This window comes from Copidosoma floridanum, unplaced genomic scaffold, assembly GCF_036245765.1.
Source record: "Copidosoma floridanum isolate Cflo_tuat_1 unplaced genomic scaffold, Cflo_Japanese_pri ptg000025l, whole genome shotgun sequence".
Taxonomy (NCBI): domain Eukaryota; kingdom Metazoa; phylum Arthropoda; class Insecta; order Hymenoptera; family Encyrtidae; genus Copidosoma; species Copidosoma floridanum.
The window spans coordinates 3,640,569-3,660,521 of NW_028321902.1; the positions used below are offsets into that span (position 1 = coordinate 3,640,569).

The 19,953-nt window shown below is 40.1% G+C and overlaps 2 protein-coding genes and 1 long non-coding RNA gene across 3 annotated transcripts in view; 2 read left to right on the plus strand and 1 right to left on the minus strand.

Moving 5' to 3' along the window:
- Nucleotides 1-5,388: 5,388 nt before the first annotated feature.
- On the minus strand, nucleotides 5,389-6,327 carry LOC149373931 (uncharacterized). The gene is made up of 4 exons (XR_016293237.1): nucleotides 5,970-6,327; nucleotides 5,791-5,883; nucleotides 5,575-5,716; nucleotides 5,389-5,492 (listed from the first exon to the last, which is right to left on the minus strand). It is a non-coding gene; the product is annotated as an uncharacterized LOC149373931 (long non-coding RNA).
- Nucleotides 6,328-6,975: 648 nt separating this feature from the next.
- On the plus strand, nucleotides 6,976-9,717 carry LOC149373932 (uncharacterized). The gene is made up of 3 exons (XM_089595381.1): nucleotides 6,976-7,163; nucleotides 7,260-7,459; nucleotides 8,062-9,717. The coding sequence occupies exons 2-3, from the start codon at nucleotides 7,337-7,339 to the stop codon at nucleotides 9,490-9,492; spliced, it is 1,554 nt and encodes a 517-aa protein (XP_089451507.1). The 5' UTR covers nucleotides 6,976-7,163; nucleotides 7,260-7,336; the 3' UTR covers nucleotides 9,493-9,717.
- Nucleotides 9,718-18,042: 8,325 nt separating this feature from the next.
- Nucleotides 18,043-19,953, plus strand: part of LOC106640350 (uncharacterized) — a 57,315-nt gene continuing 55,404 nt past the window's right edge. Inside the window, exon 1 of the mRNA XM_014354350.2 lies at nucleotides 18,043-18,288. Within this exon, the coding sequence (XP_014209836.2) occupies nucleotides 18,043-18,288 (246 nt within the window). The remainder of the gene's footprint in view (nucleotides 18,289-19,953) is intronic.

A 19,953-nucleotide genomic window follows, 5' to 3' on the forward strand; every position in this document is an offset into this window, starting at 1 on the left:
CATCCCCTCAATCTCGCCCTTCGGGCATCACCGTATTCCCCGCACACACGTATGTCCTCTCTCTCCACCACTTGGGCACCATTCAATCTTCTGTTTTTCTTCAACTCAGAGTCGATTAACTAGCTGCGGCCCAACATATCAGGAAGGGACAGGCCAAGGAAGCCCCTAGAAGTATATACACTGCAAGCCCAGCGATTTGGCTCCACATCGGCACACCCATAAAATACATGCACAGTTAGGGAGAGGAGAGCCCGATCGTACATACACCTATAGGGTAGCCGGTGTTATCTCGACCGTCGTCGATGACGCGCGGTTGGCTGCACACACACGCGTGCAATAGGATATTGCATACAGCAAGTATCCAAATTTACGGCCCTGGTGTTTGATTGCTTTCGCGTGTACTCGAGGATTAGACAAACAGATCAAAAAGAGAGCAATTTTTTTTTTTTTTTTTTTTTTTTTTTTTTATCAACCCCATTCGCGGATTCGGGGGATATTTTGGTACGCAGTGTAAATTGACTTTGGAGTAATATGTATGGTGGGTCGAATTGCCAAGTTTGAAGTGCACGGGTTGTGGGTTCAAGGGCACTATTTTTTATTAAAAACATCTGTATCGGGACACGCCCTTCGTTTCATCAAAGAAGGGAGGAGAAAAAAAATTGTGTTTTCATGTGTATGTATAAAAATGTATCCATGACGGTAGTATTGGCATGAAAAAATGGAATAAAAAAAAGGGTCGATTAGACAAGGAAAATCACCGAGTTAATATGCAAAGAGCGGAGCACGTAAACGCGACGCGTGATTGACGTAAGCGAAAATTTAACACTGATATGAGAGAGACAGGCTAGAGGGGCAACGACCGATTGTGTATACCACCAAGGGGTGCATCGGACAGTGATTGCGGACTATGTATATATATATATCATTGTGATGCATCTACGTGTATGTATGTACGCGTATACGCAAAATGATGTGTCTCTTCGAAAACATCGGGTCTGGTTTCAAGTGCATCGTCGACTTTTACGCGGGTGATTAAATTATTATTATCATCATCATACCGATGTGGTGGTTTGATGGTGTACTCGAAATGACAGCCTTTCGTTGGATGAATGAGGTCCAGTGGGATGTGCGATGAACAGCGTTTTGGGATTGTCTTTGAAAAATACGATTTTTACCGATTAATTGTTACCATTGTAGGTGAGAAGAGGAAAACAATCTTGAGATGACGAGTTGCAAGTCTTGGTCTGAAAAAGTTGTACGTGAAAAAAAAAAAAAAAAAAAATTTTCTCGAGTATAGACATTTCACGATTGCACGAAATGAGGAAATCAAAGAAATTCTACGGATCTCTCTGTCTAACGATTCGTTTAAATATTTTTTCTTCGCTCGATCTATGTTATTATTAATTTAAAAAACATTGTTTGGAATAAAAATGTATACGTTTTATACTGGGGAGATTATGCAGTTAAAGATGTATACAAGACGTATAAATAAATTTCATATCAACTTTAAATGAAGTTTTTGTCTCATGGTTTCTCTAAAAATTATAAATAAATAATATATACATCATTTTAATATCACATTACAATTATTTCATTGCAATTATTGTCAATTAAATCATACGACCAGTTTTGACTAACCTCACAATAAAAAAAAAAAAGCTTTAGTTACGTGACAACTAACCATTGAGGGTAAAAAAAATGGATAAGAGCGTCGGCAAAAGCAAAGATTGGGATTTAGTTGTAATCGATTATTGACGCCGATTTTGCCAGGGAGTTCATAATAGCATGACATAAAGCTGTAGAATAATAATAATAGTAATAACAATAACGAAGAATAATAGTAAAAAACCGAAATGGGTAACCAGGTATCCACTTGCGTAAAGTTCAACCGAGTAATTATTATGATGGGCTATCAAAAACAGATTCAACATCAGTTACTAAAAACCGGTACGGCAAGACGATTGGAAAAAATTGGCTTTGAGAGGCACAGAGAAACATTGCAAGCTTTGTCAGGGAAACAAATTTATATACTTAAAGCTCATGTGGCTAATCGTTTTGATCGGCAGGGGAAAAGTTCCCTAAAAGTGTTTCAATTAGCATATCAACACGCCTTCCATCGGGGGGAGGTGGAAAAAAAAGAGGTAGATCTCACCGAAACGGTCCGAATCGCAAGTAAGAGAGAACGTACGCGTGTATTAGGCAATTTTCCCGTCATCCCTCGACGAAAGCCTTCCGCAACCCTCTCGGTCGAGCTCAGAGAGATCAAGTATAGTCTCCAGTGAAATTTCGGGGGAAAAAGATTTTTGCGAGATCACCCTCTCACCCGCGCGGACGGTTCTATTTCGCCCCGTGCAAACGCGAGTATACGTGTTACGTATAGGGTGTATATATATACATGTACACGCAACGCTGCAGGAGCTATTTCTCAGGTCGAACGTCTGCAAGGAGGAGGGGCTATACTCCTGGCGTTTCTCGTATGTCATTTTGCGTACACGCGCTGGAAAGGGGTATAGGTACAGAGTAGACTCAATTCCCAAGGAGGAGCTGGTGCATGTTCGAGGGTATACGCATATATTTCCGGGAGGAGGGAGCTGCTGTCGGGCCGCGTTTACTCGCTGAGCGATGCCGCGTCGTCGTCCTCGGGGCTGGCGATTTGTTTCGTCTTCTCGATTTGATGTTTTTTTTTTTTTTTTTTTTTTCGTGTCATCCGTGCGGGCGGTGTTCCCCGTTTGGTGCTCGGTGCAGTGGAGAAAATAATTTATACTTCACCGCTGAGACTGGGCTGAGAATATCAATGATTTTTCGTGGTTGTGAGCGTAAGTTTAGATTTTTTTTTTGTCAAAATAAAAACAGTCACGCACATACGATTTTGGTTGACTGTAAATTTGGCAAAAGTGGTAACATCAGTTAGGCGAAAAACGAAACAAGAAAAAAGAGGTAAATGTATGAAGGATGAAAGAGACGATCGACACATCTAAAAATAGTGAGCTAAAAAAAAAAATATCAAATTGATTATTGATTGTATTTTTTATTTGGGACTACTAATTGTACTTGACTTTAAATATTACGTACATAGTCAGACTTGGGCACAATTATTTCATGGATTTTCAAGTACTTTGAAAGAAAACTATTTTTTCTAAATAATGTAACATCTTTTTGGTAAAAAAAAAAATAAATAAATAAAAGTTTTATAAAATCACTAGTCACATACAATATTGAGAAAAAAAGAATCAGATAAGTGCAATACGTTTTACATGCCAAAGCATTTGAGATTGAATGTAATATTTGAATACTTTGAATAGTTGTATTTTTACTTTTTTCATCAAAAGTGTAACACAGTGTTTTGGCAGAAAAAAAAAAAAACTGTTTCAAGCACCATGTTTTAAGTTGATATCTGAAAAAAAAATTGTTTTTGCAAAACTAACGTTACAAAAAATTGAAAGAGCAGCCGTGCCTAAGCCCGCACGTATACCCAAAAGAGAGTTGTGACCTAAGGAAATGAGACGCCAGTGATTTAGAGAGTTTACAACACAATATTTCGCCACGTACGCGCGCGTGCACAATACAATTGAATCTGTCCAGGAGCGGCGCTTTAAGGAAATGAGAATCCGCATGCGCACACACAGAACCAGAGGGAAGCCCCTTGATTTACGCGGCATGCGCCCGAGTTTATTTGAACGTGCAAGCCGAGACTAGGAGGAAGAGAGAGAGAAAAATGTACGCATATGGTGTCTTGAGGTGTGCTGAAGCGATAAAGCTCGAGAAGCCGGCTTTACTGGACCGGATTATTGCTGCTGGTGTGTACATTTCGGGGTGGGTTTCTTGCATTTACATCACACGGTCTGGCTTTCATTTCAGGTTTAGTTTAGCAATTAAAAAAGAAATGAGCCAGAAATATGGGAGTTCTAACGATAAAGAGCGACCAATCGGGGGTGCAAGGAGCACAGTGACGATTCGTCCAAAGGATAGCGTTCCCGACGAGGTGATGGATTTTCAGAGCTCCCCTTGGATTTCGTTTCCAGCCATAATTTCCAGAGGCGGATCCCAACAGGCTATTATTCCGGTTCTGCTTGGGAAAATCTTCTCCGGAGTCGCCGAGGGGATTGCACCTTTTTTTTTCGCACCCGCAGGTGTGGAGGACGGGAACAGGTGCGTCTCTGCTCTGCTTCGTCGATTCGAGCGTTAAACGCGTTGGGAATCGTCGAACTGGGGATTTATCGAGTGGGAAATTGGGGAGGATATATATATTCCCTCCCTTGGAATTTTCACGAATCACTTTGGCGATTCATTCGAGAAACTGACATAATGGAATCGAGTAACAAGTGGATACACACACACACACGCACGTGTGCGCGACTGACAAGAAAGAAAAAACTGTACAAGAGGCGCGAGCTTGATAAAACTGGTGCGGGGGATGAAATTCAATCGGGCGTTAAAAAGCTCATTAATGCGTCGCGCGAGCCGCGCGATAACTCACATCCGCACATCTCGCACCTCGTGCCGCCTAATCTTAGCACGTACTCGTGTGCACGGGCTATACACAGTAAAGGGAGGAGAGATTTAACTGGATCACGCGTCCGACCCGGAACGAACTTACGGGCGCACGTGTGTGAGCAGGATAGGTATGTATACATATATGTGTGTATAATATGGGGATGATGGGAGGAGAGAAACTTTTATGATACATGGCTACTCGTAATTAAAACTGACAGCGGCGGCCAACGTGAGAAAGATAGGCCGGCGATCGTAATAATGGTGTCGTCGTCGCTGCTGCTGCCGCTCGTCTTGATAATGGAGATAAAGCTGCAGCGAGATCTAATAATACGTGTACGGTGGGAGGGTGTGGAAAGAAAAAAAACAAAGGGTGTAGAGAACCGTGGGGGGGGGGAATGGTTGGGGTTCGGGGAGAAAAATGAGAAATGTTCACGTGTCATCCGTGGTCTTCTTGGCTTCTGTGTGACTTTTCGTTGTGTTTTGCAATTTGCAGCGGAATGTCGCAGCCAAGTGACGTGTAATGAGATGCAAGCGGACACACGTTTTATGCTCTTTTTTGTTGCTGCGCGCGCCTCCTTTCGTATTAATTTAACGATCCTGCTGTCCTATTTTTCTTTCCATGAAGAAATGAGCGTATTACGGCGGAAGCTCATATTAATGGGTCGTTGTATTGAGCTTTTACCAAGGCTGATGTACGCTGGGCTTATTAAAATTTGTAGTTATTAGACAAGATAATGCAAGAGTTATGATCCTGCCTTATCGGTTTACTGTATATAAGCCTGAAAAAGCTTTATGCTATTTGTTGAAGCGTTCGGCTACTTCCAAGGTTTCATATTGGTATTTAAAATCATAAACATTTTTTTGTATTATATAATTTAAATGTCCTACCTTTTGCCAATATTCGTGCTTCTATTGGAATTCTAAAGTTTAATATTGTTAGTAATAATCATTCAAACTCTCTTTGTCTCAATTTCTTTGAGCTGCATATTTTTCTGTACCTGAAAATTTACATACATCATTCAATATGGACACCAATATTCATCAGTTTCATGGAATCTTTATTTTCTCATAAAACCTTACCTGGTATTCCCCTTGTGTATCATTTTACAGCTCATTTTTCTGCTTACCACTTCTAGTTTTATTATAAAATAAAAACGTATATTGTCATCCTACCTACTTTTTTAACTATTCCAGTATCTATTTTCCATCACTGCACAAAACTCTGAAATACGATATTTCATATTTTATACTGTTTGGAATGTTCTAAAAAAATATTATTACACAGCGTTATACTACCTTATCATTGTAGACTTTAGATTGGGAGGAAATCACTAGTTTCTCAAGCAAGTCCAGATTTTGGTTTCTACGGTGGACCTGATTGATCCATTACTGAAATTTGAAATCACAGACACAATGATTAGCTTAAAACTAAACATTTTTAATCATATTTTATGTAAAGATACTGATAAACATACGACTAGTTCATTGGAGTGGCCAAATTTCTAGCAGGTATCATCAACAACAACTCGTTCTCTCCGAGTGTTTACTTTTTATAAATTCCTGGACCACTATAGCAAAACGCACTGCTAGGACATGAGCATAAGATCCAAGGCAATCACCATGAACGAACACAAAGGGGGGATGGAGGTTTAATCAACCTGAGACTCGCACCATGGAAAATATGTCTCTCTTCCCAAGTAGTTCAATGCCGTTATCTCTGGCCGGCTCTATCTCTGCACCGGTGGACGTCGCCTACGGCGTGAAAGCTTCCCAGTATTGACAACACCGTATAGAACTTGCCTTAACGATTTCCCATCACGAATCACGAGCTATACCTACATAGACACGCTTTATGTTTTTAGACACCCGGTATTGAGGTTAGATTCGTTCGAGAGTTTTTTAAACGATCAGCGAATCTTACTTGCAAAAAAAGATGTGTGCTTTACACGTAGGTATATAGGTATAACGAGTTCCTAGTACAAACACTACAAACTTTCTGCGCGTGGATAGGTACACTTACATGCATACTTACATGGTTGTTAATGTTGTTACGCGAGCGCGCGCGTTTTTCATGCAGCGCTACCAAACTAAAATAGTTTAATTAAACATAGTATACTTTGGTACAAACGGAATGTTTTTAACTTTCCTCAAATCCTCAGTTTGGATGGCCAACACACACGTACTTACACGCAGATTTTCCGAATCCGAGAAAAATCGAGCACGTCATCGCATGTATATAGGTATACCAGGAGAATGGCTCAATAGCGATCGAACGAACCGCTCGTCTGTTACCGGCGGCAGCTAAGGGGCGGGGAGGGGGGGGGGGAAATGACACGAATAGAACGTTTTTAAAATGTAAAGTTCGAATGAAAATAAAAAAAAAACTTAGATTCTTATCTGCACTGTTAAATAAATCATTTTTCAATACTATCCCGTGTACGTTTATATTTAATTGTAACTACGAGGATGGCCGATAAAGTTTCGCTAAATTTTTCTCTCGCCATTGGTAATCCTGCGGATCTATGGTTTTGATTGGCGTACAGATGTGACGAGTGTGACGACAAGAGCGGAGGTGACAAGACGTGCACACGCACGATCGAGGTCAAGAAAAACTCCACGTTTTTGATTATCGACACTCACGTTGTTTATTTGGTTGAGGTTACCTTCAGGTAAAATCTACTTTAGAGGTTCTTTTTTTTTATTTTCAGTACTTTAATCACAATTGTATGTGTGTCCTTTAACAAAAATCCGTTTTGACAATCTAGTGTTTCGATTGAACTTGCCTGTAAGAATCATCATATCTTCAACTGCGAGTGAGAGACCAAATGCGGTGGACGACGACATGAATGTCGAGAAAAAGCTGACAAAAACTGAAAAAATCGTGATCGACGTGATTTTGAGCAACGTCGAAAGCATCGAAGATGTCGATTTGGACGAGAGGTCAAAGAGTTCCCTTTTTCCCAAGGTACTTTTATCCCCCTTTTTTTGTATCTTTTACAACCGTCATTGCTTATCGCGTTCCTTGAACTCTCTTCTTTTTCTCTCTCGCATCACCACTTGGCTGTCAAGTCTTTTTTGGTTCCTATCCACTGATTTGCAGAGTGACAATTGTACATTTTACTCAATTTAAACTTACTAGGTACACTTTTTCTCTTTTTAATAACCTATAATTCATTGTTGCTGTGTGTTAAAAAAAAAAAAAGAAAAGCTTTTTAATTGTTACACTTGAATACATTCAAAGACCAAGTGTATTTAGTTGATGATTTGCAATCAAATACTAGATAAAAAGTGAAAACTGCATAGTATAAAAAAAGACATTGCCTTGGACTTGAAAAAGTATGGAATTTTAGGAGTAACAAAAAGGAGAGGCTTTCTACGATGCAAATCTCTAGGTTTCGCAGAAGGAGAGAGAAAGAGGAGAATAACAATTTTTTTATTTATAAATAGCTTGTAAGGCCATCAACAATCAAGTTTTATTGTTAAATAATGAATCTCACATAATATTGTGTATATTTTTACAAGTAAAATTAAATCTTGATATCAAATACTTTTTAAATACTATTACAGATTGCTCGTCAACTTAAAAAATCCAGTAGAGGAAAAAACGGTTCCAAGTTTAAATTGTTCATCAAAAACCTGTGGAACAAACCTGGTTCTTTGATAAGGGAAATCACGACGAGGCACTTGTGCAAACAGCCAGGAACCGGAGAAACTACAGCTGCAAGCGATACAAACATTGAAAAGAAAGTTAACGAGCAAATCGGTGATAAGAATGAGCTTCAGTCGAAAGAAATGCAGAATAGTGAAGATAAAGAGGTCACATCCAATGAAGGTATTGAAAAAAATTCAAGCAATCAGCTCAATACGATGGAGTCGAGTGAAGACGTTGATATGCATTCGCTTAATCAAGAAGATGTTGAAATGTCTTTGAGTAAAAAAATCGATAGTAATGACAACATGGCAAAGATAGACGTGGATGTTCATGCTATGGAACAGATTGGTAATAGTGAGATCACAACAAAGAAAGTTGAGGAAAAGCATACGAACCAGCTGGTCAGTGATCTTAAAGACATGTCCAAAGCAGTTATAGAAAAGCATGCAAACCAGCAGATTGGTGATAATGGGGTCACAGCACCAGAAGATGTGGATATGAATGAAAGTAAGCTGGTTGATAATAATGACGTGACCATACCCATGAAAGATGTAGAAAAGCATGATGTAAGCCAGTTGACAAGTGCTGGTAATGGATCTGAATCAAAAGATAATGCGGAGAAGCTTGTTAGCCATCAGATGGATAATGATGTGGTTATGTCAAACGAAAATGAAGAAAATCAAGCAGCTAAGCAGATTAATAGTAATGAGGTCACACCAACAGAAGATGTAGAAATGAATGAAATTAATCCGGCTAATGATAATGACGTGACTGTACCCAAAGAAAATGTAGAAAATCATGATTTAAGCCAGTTGACAAGTGATTGTAATAAATCTGATACAAAAGATGATGTGGAGAAGCTTGTTAATCATCAGATGGATAATGATAAGGTCAAGTCAAACGAAAGTGAAGCAAAGCATGCAAGTGCGCAGACAAGTGATAGTAATGCCATGGAGTCGGAAAAGAACATGGAAAAACTTGTTGATAAGAAAATGAATGATGATGGTAAGGTACTGATGACAGAGAAGAGTGTAGAAAAGCTTGTCGACCAGCCCTTGAATTGTGAAAACATGAATAGGTCAAATAAAAATGTGGACATAAGTAAGCCGATCAGATATCCCAACGTTATTGAATCAAAGGAAAACCAGGATCTGAATTTAAGTTGCCAGATTAGTGATGCAAATACGATTACATCAAAGAAAATTCTAGAAAATGTTGACACACAGATGAGCAGCGATGATGGAATTGAATTGAAAGAAACTCTAGGAGATCCTGCGAGCCAAGAGATTAAAGGTGATGGCGATGGTCTACTGAAAGATATTGATGAATACGTTTTATACTTTTAATCAGAGTTGAGATTGTTTTTCCTATCTAATATTTTTTTGTACCTTAATTAAGCTCACGTATTTTTGGAAGAAAAAAAAATGAAAAAGCATGGAGTACCTCTAAATGGAAATGCTCATGTCAGTAATTCAAGTTATTCATTGTTTATTGTAACAAGGTAATTATCATCTTTTGTTTACCAGCATTATTCTTTTTATACATTGATAATAATATGAGTAAAAATTTAACCGAGTACATTGATTTGTTCATACCACCCTCCAGTAAATATCAGGGATGATTGCGAAAACATTGAAATTTAAATATAGACATCAAAATCGATGGTTGTTAAAAAAAAAAAAAAAAATGTATAAATTAAATTGCTTACGATGTAAAAATGCTACTGTACAAACGTGCACACCTGGGCGTATCAATCTTGCGAATCAGAATAGCACACTCGGCAATAAAAGTCCATCCTATAGATAGACGTAGAGAGACGGTTGGCCGAGAACGAAGGTCTGTGAGTGATTGGCCGCTGATTGAATGATCGAGTGGCGCGTACGCGTCGTTTGCACGCGAGAATCTCGATAATGGACCGAAAATCAGAGATAACATCCAGAGGCGAGTACGGGTATGTGAAATCGAAATGTTTTCGGGCTTCTCCCCCCCTCTTTTTTTTTTAACACGTTCCCCCGGGGTACACGTTAATTGGGTTTTACGAGTTATTCTCTCTTACTTTCAATACTGCGATCGAAGGTGATGGTGATACGAGATTTCGCTTTTTGACGACATAATTGGGAAATTTTTTTTTTTCCTTACCGAACTTTTCCTTACCGGATCGACTTTGAGCGTGGCTTGTAAAATATGCTTTGTAATTATTGTGAAGAGTAAATAAAAAAAGTATGTTTGCACAAATTAATTTTTCAAAATCGTCACTTTGATTACTTAATGTATCCAGACATTTCAGATAATTTGATTTGTATATATGTATAGTTGTTTTTATTGTCGACAGTTTTTGAAATTTTTCGGTAAGAACAAAGTTATTGATTTTCCTCGTAATGTTACCAAAATTTACGTACAGTTTATCGCAGTATAAATATAAAGATTCTTATTTCAAAAGAAAATTATCTCATTGAGTTGATGCTGCGTTTATTCCATCAATGCTACTTAATTCAGCGTTGAATCAACGTTGACTTATTATCAACTTGAGAATATCGGGGTTGTAAACTTAGAAACAATTTATTTCAATTGTAACTGCAATGCTACACTGTTACGTAACACTACATAAAAAATACATTATTTTAAAGTTAGTTACTGTTTTTATTTATTTATTTTTATTTTTTTGTAATTTTTTAGTTCCACCCGTACACCACTCAAGTTGATATTTGACAGGCACCCTCTACCACCGCAGTGTAAAGGGTGTTGAATATAAGTCCCCAGTGCCCAGTATCCCTAACTATGACTTGATCCTTAACCCCCTCTTTTTTCCCACTGAACCCTTTTTACCTCTCTTTTTCCCCCTTATGTCCCCGAAATTTTCCCCCCACCCTCACGTTGCCTTGTGGTAGCGTCCCACCCTCTTTCCACCCCTACGACCCCTCACTTCCCCAACTGGTCCCGCACCTATACCAAAGGCTATATCGCATCGGCGGCACCTATCGCATGGCTTGGGAACGAAAATCGGACGGACACAACTCTTTAAAAAACTTTCCCAATAGATGCACCGACCGGAACTCGAACCCGCGCGCCCAAGTAGACTTGCACCTTGGCCAACTACGACCGCTCTAGTTTTTTTTTTTTTTTATATTATAGACTCTACGTCCGGCTCCTTTAATAAGGGCACTACTATGGGCACTTAACACTTGGGAAAGGGACAAGGAAAGGGATGGGAGGCCCCCCCATTACTGGGAGGGGGGTAGGGGAAAATAACGCAATTTTTACTGCGAGAAGGTCGCCTAAACCCTCCTCGAGGAGCATTGCGTGGTGAAAAAGCACATGTGAAAAATCACAGAGGTACTTGCCCGAAAATCTCGCACTGGCCGGGAATCACAACACGGTCTCCCGCGTGCCAATCCACGACCTAGCCGACCAACGCTGCATCAGCATTGATTCAACATAGAATTAACGTGAAATCATTGATTTAATTTAGGACTCTGAATTCAATGCTGATATTTCTTATAAGGGAAACTATTTTAGGTTAGAAAAGACAGTTTAATCACTTATTCAGAATAACCAATTGATCACTCGAAGGATCTATCCCTCGTTTGAGTCAAGGAGTTCAGAGGCGAATAATTTTACAACATGTCCACGGACCATAAACAAAAGTTAAGCTAGAAGAGCAGTAATGGCAAAAGCTACCATCTTTGCGATGCATGTGGAAAGACATTCGCCATAGCTACGTGTCCAACAGTACACAAATGTGTTCACTTGGGCGATAAACCCCTTGAATTGTTGGTGGTTGTGACTTTGAAAGTCTCAAACTCGAAAAAAAAAAAAAAAAAAGAAAAAAAACGCTAAAAGAAGTTAATGACTAAAGTACAAGCATATGTTTGTCTTATGACGTATGGACCCTAAAATATGGGACACGTAAAAAAAATGGGTGGCGGCAGAATTAAAAAAATGTATACATGGACATAGCTGATCGCAAATTTAATGTATTGATTGAAAAAAGCTCAAACTCAAAAAACAAAAAAAAAAAAAGGAAAAAAAATTAATCCAAAAACCACTTTTTATAATCATACTCTCACGGTAAGAGACCACAAAAAACTGTATCGCAAACAGAAAAAAAAAAACGTATCATACATAGGATTTCAAAAAAAAAGGGTCACACAATCTGCCACCTTAAGAAAATTCACATGGGGAATTAAAGTGAAAAATCCAACAATACTTTCACTGTCGTCAACTCCATCACAATACCAATCAAGCCACAGTTGATTTCAGCAAACAAACTCTCCGAAATCCCAAAGTACACCTCCCACCTATACGAATAAAGGGAGCATAGTGTACAGTAAGTATCTGTAAAACGACACACATTCCCCCCCCTTCCTGGGAGAACAAACACGTGCTGCACGTCCAGAGAACCACTTCCACTATGCGTTGCATGTGTGTGTCGATGAGCAAACACAGTCGCAAGAAATCAAGCACAAAGGGCGCTCAAGAGGGAGGGAAGTTCGCGATAAGCCAAGAGCAAGGGAGAGCATCCACGACGGCAGCAGTGGCTCATTTGAGAGGAGGTAATAATAAGCTCGAGAGAGTCGGTACACCCATAGCCCGGGGGGTGGGGGGGTGTCTTCACCCGACCTTCAATCACGACTCGGCGTATACCTGTACTGCTTCTAGCTCGGAAAATTGACTTTGAAGCTGCAGCTGGTATATTATTAACTCTCCCTCTCCGTGTGTGTATAAAGTGCGGCGAGGTGCAATACTTGCGGAAGCTTTCATTTCGACGATTCCGGGTGTCCCTCGGATGATACACGAGTCTAACTTTCTTTCTTTTCTCCATTTTGCGTATAAGTATATATACATGTATGGAAATACGTTAAAACAAACCCTTTTAAGTAAGTAAAGGATTATAATACTTCATGAAAAAGTGTTACATAGAAAATTACAGACTTAAGAGGGTTGAAGTACACACAATTCGATTTGCAGTGTACATAGTGTGGAAATCGAAACTGCACCAACCACTTGCAAAGGGCGTGACATTCAAATTCGCGATCTCCGTACATACGTACAACATTGAATTCCAATAATTTTCCTCGTTACTTGTACACCAATACCCATCGTCTTCCTCTCCAAGTTCATATTTTAATATTATATGTATATATATTTACGTATGTGGTAATTCGCCTGTGTACACGTGCAATCGGGTGGTCCACGTGTACGCAAATGTAATTGCGTGATATACATGCAAGTTTGATTCGGTCGTTTTTTTTTTTTTCATCTGTTTGTTAGTTTATGTACAGTACACCTGTGCGTGCACGTCAATCAATGTATTTGCAAAAAAAAAAAAAAAAAAAACAATGCGTGCCGAATATATGAAGCCAATCGAACTAAACAATAACAGTTTTGCTTTAACGTCGAGTTTAAAACATTTCCCGTTAATAAGCGTCCGTTTTATTGGATCTGGTTAACTGTTTGGTGCATCGTATATAGATTTGGTTGTTCTTCAAACCCTCGTCAACACAACTGTAGTATATTTAAAAAAAAAAACAAAAACGAGATTTTAACTGTTAAACTTGGATTTACAGCGCATCGATTTGTTTGGGACGACAAAGACACTTTACGACGGGCGCTCAAACCTTTAAATCTAAACGAAGGCCTTTACACCGAACCACGAGCAATGTCACAAGAGAAAAAAAAAAAAAAAAAAAGCTACGAGCAGCGAGATCGAATTGCGGGATAAGTTCCTCTCCCTTGGTAATCCCGGCTCTGCCAGCCTCCGTTTTATTTTATTTTTTACCACACGTATAGGCTGCGACACTCGCGTGACCGATGGTCATTCGCGTACAGCTCGTTTCGTATCGTTTTCACATTTGGTGCTTTTTACGGCAGCTGCGATTGAGACGAGATCGCCGGGGATTACTTGGGAACATCTGTCAACTACGCGTACATTGTGTATATACGGATCGAAGTGCGTGTATTTAAGATTTGTCCCTCGCTGTATAGAGAAGGTATAGCTCGTCCTCCCGATTACTGTTCGAAACAGTTGAAGATAAAAGGAAGGAAAAAAAAAAGAGAGCCAAAGAGTCCCCCGGAAAATGGCCAATCGAAAAGTTCCACGCGAAGGAATCAGCGCCTATAACTCCTCTGGAAGTGGGATTAGCGCTGCAGAGGGAAGAGGAGAGCTCATTGGAACGAATTGCAGGTGCCGGCTCGTTCGTCCTCTGGTTCTTTTTTTTTTTTTTTTCCTTTCTTTCTTTATTTTTTTGGTGCAGTTTTCTGCTGTGTCTGCGATTTTCGGATCAAGCCGAATGGAGGTAGCTTTTGTTGTTGGGGGTTTTCGGAAAAATCGCTTGCGAGTCGGCTTTAGGTAACGAGAAATTTTTCCACGTTTTTCCATACAAACACAGTGACAATGTCGTTGTAACTATAATGCTACAGTAAACGATGAAAAAAAAATCTGCGGCTCAAAAAATACGCAACTTTTATCTCTAAGTAGATCATATCCGTATAAGGTCAGACATTTGTGAGAACGCACTTTTACTACGCAAACAATGTTTCCTAAGCCTAAGTAAGCAGTGAAAAAACTATTACTTATTCAAAACTGATATTTCAGAGCAAAATCTGATTTGACGTGTAAGTAGATTATATCAATAGTAAGTCAGACACACTTTAAACTACATACTTACAATACTGAATTGGCTAAGTATTACCAAACGATACAAAAAAAACTAACTTGTTCAAAACTGGTATTTCGAAGTAAAATCTAGTTTGATGTGCAAGTAGATTACATCAATATTAAGTCAGACACACTTAGAAGTAGATGTTCACAATACTCAATTGGCAAATATATATCAAACGATATGAAAAAAATAACGTGTTCTAAATTGATATTGTAAGGGAATTTATAATTTGATGTACAAGTTGATTGTCTCACTATTAAGTCAAACATACTTGAAAGTATATTCAAATATTACAGTCTAAATTTATTTTTATCAAACGGTAGGATAAACTGTGGCTTGGAAGGTACTTAAATTATACGTACTAGTAGATCAAGTCAGTCTGTGGTCAGACAGCTATTTTTCACCATTTTTAAGGACTATATAAAGTATATAACATTGGAAAATATCAGAAAAACTCTAAAATACTCAACGTGCAAGTAGATCGTATCAATGTTGAGTCAGACGCCTTGGAAACTACATGACGATCAGAGCTCGTTCACATTTATGAACCGTAATTTACCAACAAAAGAAAAAAAGCCATCACCTTAACAATCGTTAATATATATATGTATGTACATAACAAACGTAATTCAGCGGGTAAAATATACGAGAAAAGGTGCGGTAGTAGCGAAAATTATAATGTCTCCTTCTAATCTTGTTCCGCACAACTGCACGAGCCCTTCTGGCCTTCCGTCGAAATAATAATAAATACCACTCGTTGGAGCGCCGACTCCAATTTCGCCGTTCCGATTTATTCCGCGAGGAGTTTTCAAACTTTGTCGCGGCCTTTTGTCCACGCCTCTCTCTCTCTCTCTCGGATTGTCTCCCCCCTCCGGTGCTTTTGTTCGGGGGTACAAACAAACGTCGTACGGTCGGAAAACGCCATTGCCGCTGATGTTTGTTGTTCGCTCGTGACAATAGAGATGAGACGCGGACGAGTTTGGGTTTGTAAATCAGTCACTTAAGCCGTTATATAGGAGGGGGTCGGTGAGAGTGGACTTTGGGACAATCGTGCAAACTGCAGCTCAACAATGAGCAAAAAGCTCATTGCGACGACAAAGAAAAAGAGTCACGATGATAAATGCATGGTATATAAGCGAATGGACAATTTTTTTTTATAGTATTACCAAGTGTGGAAAATTATACAATCTTCGCGTGGTCACGAAAATTTCTTTACTTCGTTTATATAGCATCCGAGAATAAATGTTACAAATGTTGAAGAGAGTGAAATACACAAAGAGGGTGAATTTACGAACAGCCTCTCCAGCGTAAAAAACTCGCTTTGCTTCCCATGGTCCCGAAACCGGGATTTTTCTCGTGCACCCCGGAAAATTCCGAGAGAAAAGTTCCTTTGACCCCAACTTATGTATTCGGCTAAAACGAAAATGGGAAAAAACCAAAAATGGAGTTTGCTTATTTTTTTTCCGCGCGTGTATATTCATAGCAAAGCGAAACGTAGTGCGGGTGTTTTTTGGGGGTGAGGATAAATTTTTTTCATCCAAAAGAGACAGAGGCAGGGCTTCGGCGAGTCCATCGACTCGAAAAAGTTTTCCCGGATCCAGTTGGAACGCGCAGTTGGTTGAGTCACGCGCAGGAAGGAGCGAAAGTACGCCGGAAGTTGTTCTCGGACGTGACGGGACCTATCGAAGGGGGTGGGGGTGAAAGGTAATTGGTTTTCGTTTCGCGGCCCAAGTGCTCTGGGGGAGAGAACGGGGCGTGGTACGTGAGGGTTCGAAGATTATTCGGTATGTGTAAGGGTGGGAAAGGACGATTTTGTTGTTTAAGGACGTGTTCCTCCTCCCACGGAGTGTGATCAATCTCACAGACCCGTTGGGAATTTGTTGGTTTTTTTATTTAGTCAATTACTATATATGTGTATTCAAGTTAATGGCTGCTTTAACACACGATTTTTTGCGGAATTTCGTCTTTACTACATGTACTGGTACATACAAACAAAAACTCAACGACAGCGGCTCTTTTAATCTATTTTTCGTGTGTTTCCAAAGGGTTGGTTCTCTTCTTTGTATTTTTTCGATGCCTCCGTAGACGCGATGAATATTATTTTTTATAGCTGCTCTTGCAGCCTCACGTGTAAAAGGTACAACAAAATAATGATTTGGCAGCGTGGATCCGTGTACAACAGTATAGCAGCAGAGCGTCCGTCATACCTACGTGTGTATAACAGCATCAGTTGCAAGCTGACGCCAGTAGTGCTCTCCATACGATGCGTGCAACGGTAGAGGCTGCGGTTTGTCCCCGCAAACGGCACGAAATTTCGGACGGCAGCTCCTCCTCCTTCCTTTTTGCGGTGGTCAAAGTTTCTAGCTTTCCCCTATCGTGTCTCGCTCGAAAGCGTAAATGCCTCGAGATTTTCCTCTTTTCACCCTTTCGTCCCTTTTTCCGTTGTGTTGTTTTGAGATGGGGATGGGGGTAGAGGTGCACACAGAGGTACACTTTTTTTTTTTTTTTCGTTCCAATCTTTCACGTGATAGGTTTGATAACCAATGGCAATTAGTGGATTTTGTTGAGGCGAGTCGTTTGTTAATTCTTCAATGAATAAATTATACCAACACATTTACAAAAATAAGCTCATAAATTTATCAATTCATTGTACATCATGTCACACATTTGTATATTTATTGTTAATGCTATAACCTTAATTTTACACCACAAGGATGAATGATGTTATGCCTGTGTTTACACACGTGAAATATAATCTACAGTAACTTTATGAGACCGAGCTTTCACTTCCGGAAACCAAACATAATAATTTAACCGAGTCTGACTTGTTTCACGAAGAGGGGTTGTCTGAAATCTCGTCCCTCGGCAGCCCTAAACATCCGTTAGAAAGGCTTACCTCGAAAAAAGTGATTCTACCATAGTTTAAGTGCTTTTTTGTTTTTTACCTCTTGTACATATAGCCCCCGAAAATACATGTGCGGGTAAAAAATTATACACCCAAGTGCCGTTCCAACGTAGTCCATGTACGTACTGTCATGTCTCCTTGGCTAGTCGTAAACGTCGATCCAACAACGTGACTCGTACCGACTCAAATAACCCGAGAAAGAAAACAAGGTATCCCCAACTGCCTACCCGCGTATACACCAAACTGGCCGTGTCTGACCAAACTCGGGGTCATACTACTAGCACCATAACCCACACCCTATACGCACACATATTGTATAGGTGCACTCGATGAAACGTGGGTTGAACTGTGGTCTCTGGTTTGCAGAAAAAATCGGGGTGCACGTGAAGGTGCCGCGGGACGCCGAGTACGGGCACTCTGTCCTGCTGAGGTGCACCTGGAGCCTGCCCCGCAACAACAGCACCCTGTACTCCGTCAAGTGGTACAAGGACGAGTACGAGTTCTTCAGCTACATGCCGGACAACGAGCCCGACACCCGCATCAAGACATACCCCCAGCGTGGCGTCCACATCGACGTGAGTACACATTGTATTGTATTTCTTTTTTTTTTCATATGATTACATCCATCATGCCCCAGGTACGGGCATTGTTTCTATTCGGTATAGATAACGATACCCCGAGTCACGTGGAAAACCGCCGCAATTGAGTTTTCGAGTGTCGATAGAGTCTTGAGGGTACGAGGCGCGAGCTCATCGGTGCAACAAACGATGCGCGAACGAAAGAAAAAAAAAAAAAAGAGAAAAAAAAATATGTACGCAGTTGGCGATTCGACGGCGATCAATCTTGTTCTCGCCCCCCCCTTTGGCCCGGGTCGTTCTCGTATACCTGTGTACTTCCCTTGTACGCGCGTTGCGCGAAGTAATGGTAGCAGCGGTTGGGCGTCGGGAAGAAAAATGATGCTCCCTGGTATTTTTCTTGCGCTCTTGAGTGCCGCTTTGTTTTCCGGGGTGTAAGGGGTGTGTGTGTGTACACCGCGGCAGTCCGGAAGAGTCAATTTCATTCGACCGGTAGTTTTCGACTCTCCAGCGCGAGAGGGGACATTGCGCATCTTTTCGCGATTCATCTGGGAAAAAAAAAAAAAAAAAACTTCCTTTTGTCGCAAACTATATACCCGAGGTGGCGAAAGTCTCGGGTTCGCGTGAAATCGGACGACGAGCTTATTGGCGCCTCGAGAGTTCGAATAATTCGGGGGGGAGTTTGTGGGATGCACGAGTGGGACACGGTGATTTGAAAATAAGTGTCGAGTAACAGAGGAGGAGGGAATTTTTTTTTGTTGGTTCAGCACGAACGGGAAGATTGTCTTCTTTTACGTGGTGTACTTTTTACGGAAGCGAAGGACACGAGGTGTACTGTTGGAATTCAATGATATTTGAATAATCTGTACTTGCTCGATACTCAACTAATAGTTGATCCTGCGGTCACCTTATTGTGGTCTCCCATTTATAAATAATCGTTGATTGGTTTAAATAAAGAATATTTATAACAAGGAAACATTGTTTTGCCAATCATTAAGTACTTGGGTGTGAATTCACTGTGATAATATTGGGTATATGCAGCTTTCAAGTAACATGGCATCGATAAAATGATCCATTAAAAAGTTACACTTAGGAATTTCGAAAGGTGGTATGAAAATCCAATAGTCTTTCAGTTTAACAAAATAGGAAAGATTTTCCGTTTTTTAAACAATAGTGGGACGAAAATGTTGGACTATAAAAATTGTTACATATTGTAGTAAATGTTTGAGAAATAAAATTACTTTTGAACGTTTTAGTTTTAAAGGCAACAAATTTGTATTGATAACAAAAATACACAAACGATCGATCAAACGTAAGTTGGTGAAGTGAATAATTTTGTAAAAAATTCGGGAACAAAAAAAAAAAGAAAGGATTTCCCAATCAACATTTCCCCCGATACAATTACCCTTCGTCCTTATCAGCGCATCCCGAGCATATAGACACATAGCTCTACGCACCCCAAGGCCGCGAATCAGCTTAGCTTGATTTACAAGTCCCCCCCGCTGAGTCGGAGAAAAACGAGCGCCCGAGATTCCCCGGGAAGAAAAATTACTCTCCGGACGCGAGTTTCGCGCGAATTATTTACTTTCAACCCAACAGCTGAGCTTTGCGTCTCGCGCTGATTGCGTCTCCCTTTGACGGATTTCGGCGATTCGCCCCCCCCCC